The 7,054-nt window shown below is 30.1% G+C and overlaps 1 protein-coding gene across 1 annotated transcript in view; it reads right to left on the reverse strand.

Moving 5' to 3' along the window:
* LOC111677838 (sodium/hydrogen exchanger 9B2) overlaps positions 1-909 on the reverse strand; it is an 8,558-nt gene extending 7,649 nt beyond the window's left edge. The window contains exon 1 of the mRNA XM_046955627.1: positions 892-909. Coding sequence (XP_046811583.1) covers positions 892-909 — 18 coding nt within the window. The remainder of the gene's footprint in view (positions 1-891) is intronic.
* Between the last annotated feature and the right edge of the window lie 6,145 nt (positions 910-7,054).

Here is a 7,054-nt window from a genome sequence, read left to right on the forward strand (position 1 = left end):
TATAGTCCTGGCTATAGACTGGTCTATAATCCAGGCTATAGACTGGTCTATACTCCAGGCTATAGACTGGTCTATAGTCGAGGCTATACACTGGTCTATAATCCAGGCAATATACTGGTCTATAGTCTTGGCTATCGGCTGGTCTATAGTCCTGGCTGTAGACTGGTCTATAGTCCTGGCTATAGACTGGTCTATAGTCCTGTCTATAGACTGGTCTATAGTCCTGGCTATAGACAGGTCTATAGTCCTGGCTGTAGACTGGGGTATAGTCCTGGCTATAGACTGGTCTATAGTGCTGACTATAGACTGGTCTATAGTCCTGACTATAGACTGGTCTATAGTCGTGGCTATAGACTGGTCTATAGTCGTGGCTATAGACTGGTCTATAGTCGTGGCTATAGACTGGTCTATAGTCCTGGCTATAGACTGGTCTATTGTCCTGGATATAGCATGGTCTATTGTCCAGGCTATTGACCAGTCTATAGTTCAGGTTATTGAATGGTCTATAGACAAGGCTATAGACTGATCTATAGTTAAGGCTATATATCTTGTCAAGACTACCAACTGGTATATGTAATCAAGTCTGTAAACTGGTTAAACAAATAGAAAACAATTAACAACATTCCGTTTTACAAACTCATTTAACCAATTTTCCATTCCACTTCAAAAAAAAATCGATGTATCACATTTCCTTAAACATCCTGTAGGCTTCAGCTTACTTATTTAATTTATTACATAATAAGTTCATTAACTTTTCTCAGCAACGTCATTAACAATTGCACAATCGAGTCTTAAAACAAAAAAACCCTCGAAAAAAAACGAAAGTCACAATTATTTGTTTAAATTGTTAAATTGCCCATAAAGTCCATTAAATTAATTTCGAATTCACACCAAACCCAGCATCGACATTATCATCACTCTAAAGTAACTTCATTAAATCCTGTTTAAAAGTTTTAAAAAGCTTTTTTCGTTTGAAAATTTTTAAAAAATTAAATTCCAAAAACAAAACACTGCATTACCAATAAAAACTAAATACATATTACTAACTCCAGCAATTTGTAAGAGGATGATGAGGAGGAGTGTAATATGCGGCCAACAAACCAACAACATATGTATGTTGCTGTTGATGTTAATAATGATGATGATGTTGGCGATGTTGTTGCTGGGGTTTTTTCAGCTACCTGCAACAGCAACCTCACATTTGTAGTAGAACTGTGCTAGTTTGTTTGAAAAACTTTATTTTTGCTCTCTTGTTTCGCTTCTGATGACAGTTGGTTTTTGTGGTTAACTCTAAATGACTGTCAAACACATTTAAAGTTGAGATGAACACCAACACCAGAAAAAAACGGCAAGTTGTTGTTTGTCATTGATGTTTTTTCCTGTATTATTTTTGTCAGGGTTATTTGTTTTTGTCACTTTAACTAATTTGTTTATAACGAAGCTTTAATCAAAGTGGTGAGTGAGTGAGATGAGTTTGTGAGTGTGTGTGAGTGAGTGTAAAATCACGTGCTTTAAAAGTCTTGTCATTTTTTTTGTTGTAGTGCTTTTTAAATGAATACATTAACCTGTTTTTTAAGCATGTGTACATTAAGGTTGTAAAAAAATGGACTTGAGTCAGTCTACAGTTCTAGTTCAGTTCTAGTTCTAGTTCTAGTTCACTTCTAGTTCAGTTCTAGTTCAGTTCTAGTTCAGTTCTAGTTCAGTTCTAGTTCAGTTCTAGTTCAGTTCTAGTTCAGTTCTAGTTCAGTTCTAGTTCAGTTCTAGTTCAATTCTAGTTCAATTCTAGTTCAGTTCTAGTTCAGTTCTAGTTCAGTTCTAGTTCAGTTCTAGTTCAGTTCTAGTTCAGTTCTAGTTCAGTTCTAGTTCAGTTCTAGTTCAGTTTCTGTACAGTCCTACTTTGGTAATAGTTTTCTTCGTTAACTTTAAATCCAGCTTTTTGTTCCTCCCTCCTTAATTTACATATCTGAATCAGGCCATATAAATATTTTGAAAAAAAGTAGCTTTTGTTAACATGTGTTTGCAGTGATTTATATATTTATTTGTATACTAGGCATATAAACCATTACTGCTTTTTTTGAATATCCTTTTTATATTGTTCTATGTTATTTAATCTCCATTAATCTAATATTTATTATGCTTTTATCTGGTAATTAAAAGCATTTCGATTTTTTTTTTTTTTTTGTTATTGATTTAAAAATTTAGATTTTTACTACAATTTATTTAAAAAGGACGCTGGAAAAGCTTAGTTGTGAATTTAACAACAAGATTTGAGTTGATTGCATTTTTTTTTTTTTTGCATTAAATTTAATAAAATTGTTGCTGCAGACATTAAAGAAAAAATATTAAATAAATAAAATATTGTATGTTTATAACCAGCTGAGTTTCACACATTTTGTGATTACTTAGTATGTAGTAGATACACACATACATATTTATTATATTTCAGACATGTTTGTTTAATGCCACTTTTTATGTTCATATATTTATATATACATATGTAAGTATTTATATTATATATATAAGCAGACAGATAAAAACACAAAACTATATAAGTTTTTATATTTATATTTTTAACACATTAATATTAGTAAATATCAACGGAGAAGGGTTATTTTATAGAAATCGGAACTGAACTAGATCTGAAATAGATATGAACTGAAAACGAACTAGAACTGAACTAGAACTAAATTAACAGTCATGAACAATAAATTAATAATTAACACTTATTATGACTTATTTAATTTATTGTGTATTGCAAAATTTTGTTGTCGTTCTAGTTCAACGGAGAAGGGTTACTTTATAGAAATCGGACCTGAACTAGATCTGAAATAGATATGAACTGAAAACGAACTAGAACTGAACTAGAACTGAACTAGAACTGAACTAGAACTGAACTAGAACTGAACTAGAACTGAACTAGAACTGAACTAGAACTGAACTAGAACTGAACTAGAACTGAACTAGAACTGAACTAGAACTGAACTAGAACTGAACTAGAACTGAACTAGAACTGAACTAGAACTGAACTAGAACTGAATTAGAACTGAACTAGAACTGAATTAGAACTGAATTAGAACTGAATTAGAACTGAACTAGAACTGAACTAGAACTGAACTAGAACTGAAAAAGAACTGAACTAGAACAGAACTAGAACTAAATAGGAACTTAACTAGAACTCAATCGAAAATTTAGTTCGCAAAATATTTTGCAAAAATTATTGAACTCTCCCTTGCCCATAATTTTTCTTTTGCAACAACTGTTCAATTTTTTTCATTTTTTGTCAATGAAATTGGAAATAATTAATTAAAATTCGTCTATATAACTAACAAAAAAATATTAAATTTAAAATTTTTACCACATTTTCATAACAACCTATCAAAAATCAAGCAAACTCCAAACGAAAAAAGACATTTGAGTGATCCACTGAATGAATGAGTGAGTGAGTGATTGAATTGGTAGAGAGTCATATAATAATTTGTTTAAATATTGGTAAAAAAAAATTGAAAATAAAATTGTCAATAATATAAATGTATATAAAAATATCAATCACTTTTTTACAAGTGAACCCTTCTTGTTGAAGCAACAGAAATGGTCAACAAATAAAATCAAATGGTAAAAAAAATAAATAAATAAAATTTATGTGTGATAAGATTTATATAATATAGTTTTTTTATATACATATGCCAAAGTTTTGCTTTCAGTTGGTATATAAATTGTTTTAATATAATTTAAAAGTTTAAGTAAAAAAATGGGTGATCAACTCATTTAAAAAAAAAACTTAATATTTAAAATTTAACAAAAACGTTAAAACTGCATTTTACTTAGTAACAAAGTAGTGACTACGAATTTCCCGAATATTAACACCTATTATTCAATTACCTTATCAGCAAATAATATTATTCTCCTATCTCTAGAAATTAAAGTGTTAATTTTGTCTGACAATTGAATTTGATTGAAGTTGGGACAATTGTCTGCTTTACTTCTCATCTCAATTTTGTTTTCTTTTTTTTTTTTTGTTTGAAAAAAAAAACAGAAATATTTATTATCATTTATTTATTTAACTATAAAAACCTGGAACCATAATATGAAAGTGACACTCTAGTTGACCACCATATCACACCAGCTAGAAGCGTCCGTTCTCTCAATAGACCCCAACCAACCAACAGCACAACATAATGCAGCAACAATTTCCAACGTGTGTTTGTTTGTGTTACTGATGTTGGTCATTTTAGAACGTGTGCTCCATTTACTATATAAATATATTGTATACATAAATATATAGTAAATATATAGAATATTGTTGTTGGTCACTTGGTTGGTTGGTTAAATTGTTATTTTACACTGTCGCTATATGGCAGGCAGAATGACAGGAAATGTGTGTGTGTTAACTTGGGCCAATTTAAATATGCGTCAATAAATAAATAATAAATGATAAACGCAACAGATCATATAATCATTATGTTGGCACGAACCGATTAAGTCTGGGGAAAAATAAAATTCACTGTAAAAGTGTAAATTGAAACACTATAGATCGACCCATAGTCTTGAGTATAGATCAGTTTAAAGCCCTGACTATAGATGAGTCTGTAGTCTTGATTATAGATCAGTCTATAGTCTTGACTATTGATCAGTCTATAGTCTTGACTATAGATCAGTCTATAATCTTGACTATAGATTAGTCTATAGTCTTCACTATATATTAGTCTATAGTCTTGATCAGTCTATAGTATTGACTATAGATCAGTCTATAGTCTTGACTATATATATAGTCTTGATCAGTCTATAGTCTCTACTGTAAATCAGTCTATAGTTTTGACTATTGATTAGTCTATAGTCTTGACTATATATCAGTCTATAGTCTTGACTATAGATCAGTCTATAATTTTGACTATTGATTAGTTAATAGTCTTGACTATTGATTAGTTAATAGTCTTGACTATTGATTAGTTTATAGTCTTGACTATAGATCAGTGTATTGTCTTGATTATAGATCAGCCTATAGTCTTGACTATAGATCAGTCTATAATCTTGACTATAGATGAGTCTATAATCTTGACTATAGATGAGTCTATAGTCTTGACTATAGATGAGTCTATAGTCTTGACTAGATCAGTATATGGTCTTGATCAGTATATGGTCTTGACTAAAGAAAAGTCTATAGTCTTGATTTTAGATCAGTTTATCGTCTTGACTGTAGATCAGTTTATAGTCTTGACTATAGATCAGTCTATAATCTTGACTATAGATGAATCTATGGTCTTGACTATAAATGAGGGTATAGTCTTGACTTTAGATGAGTCTATAGTCTTGACTATAGATGAGTCTATAGTCTTGACTATAGATGTGTCTATAGTCTTGACTATAGATGTGTCTATAGTCTTGACTATAGATGAGTCTATAGTCTTGACTATAGATGAGTCTATAGTCTTGACTATAGATGAGTCTATAGTCTTGACTATAGATGAGTCTATAGTCTTGACTATAGATGAGTCTATAGTCTTGACTATTGATGAGTCTATAGTCTTGACTATAGATCAGTCTCTAGTCTTGACTATAGATCAGTCTATAGTCTTGTCTAAAGATCAGTCTATAGTCTTGCATATAGATCAGTCTATAGTCTTGACTGTAGATCAGTCTATAGTCTAGACTATAGATCAGTCTATATTTTCCATTGAAACTACTTTCACTTTAAATTTTTCGGATGACAATCTATATAAAGAACTAACTTTTTAACAACTCTAATATATACAAATATAAGTTCATTGTGCATATAGAAGTGTGTATCTGTGTAAATTTCTATATAATATTTATATTCATTATTTACATTGTAAAAAAAGAGCAAAATGTAAAATACTCTCACTTTATGCATATAAAGGTGTTAAAAAAGGATGTACATTTAAATACACAACTATGTGTAAATGTTAAAAATAAACATACATGTCCCAATATGCACTCATACATATATACAGATTTGCATATTCTATTCTATGAGTTTATAAATTAATTCATTTTTTTGTTTCTTCATATGGCTTTGTTTTTTTTACAAAATTACCCCTGAAAAAAATCTATATTATGCCATTTTATCTATTTTATATTAAATTTAACCATGAATTTAATTAACTTGTTACCAACAAAAATGTCCATTCAATGCAATTCAAATAATCACAATTAATTGATTAACAATAGCATTTATTGTTTACAAGAGGAATATGTTGGTCGTCATAATTGAAACCACACTTGTTGTTGGTTTTATTTGTTTGTTAATTCATTTAATCAAGAACATGACAATCTAATCAAATTGTGTAAAATCCACATGTTATTAACACTTAATAAAAATTAATTTAAATTAACACTTACTTACCTACAAACAAACTCACAAATACTTGTGTTGGTAAAAATGCATTATAGCCGTTTTGGGATTATCGGGGATTTGAAGTTTAGATTTAAGGGATTTGTTAATAAAAAGATAACGAATTATTGTCGAAGCAGAAATTTTCCATTGTCTAGACAAAATAGTTTTTAAAATTTCTGTCTCATTTTATTTTGGAATTTTTCTCAGACACAATTTTTAATAAATAGTTAAATATTTTTGTGGTTATTAATTTTATTGTTATACAAGTATTAGTATTATCGATTATATGTGGAAATTTACTTTAAGCTTTGTAATCACTTTTTGGCCAAAAGGGCTTTAAATAAATAATTTCTTTTTATAAAAACATATTTATAAATACACACATAGTCCAGACAATAGGCTCGTCTATAGTCAAGGCTTTAGTGGTCTATGGTTACCGCTATAGACTAGGGTATAGTACTGGCTATAGGCCGGGGTATAGTACTGGCTATAGACCGGTGTATAGTCAAGGCTATGGACTGGTCTATAGTCAAGGCTATAGACTGGTCTATAGTCAGAGCTATAGACTGATCTATAGTCAAGGCTATAGACTGGTGTAAAATCGAGGCTATAGACTGGTCTATAGTTCAGGGTATAGACTGGTCTATAGTCAAGGCTATAGACTGGTTATAGACCGGGGTATAGTACTGGCTATAGGCCGGG

The sequence above is a fragment of the Lucilia cuprina genome, chromosome 2 (assembly GCF_022045245.1).
Source record: "Lucilia cuprina isolate Lc7/37 chromosome 2, ASM2204524v1, whole genome shotgun sequence".
NCBI lineage: Eukaryota > Metazoa > Arthropoda > Insecta > Diptera > Calliphoridae > Lucilia > Lucilia cuprina.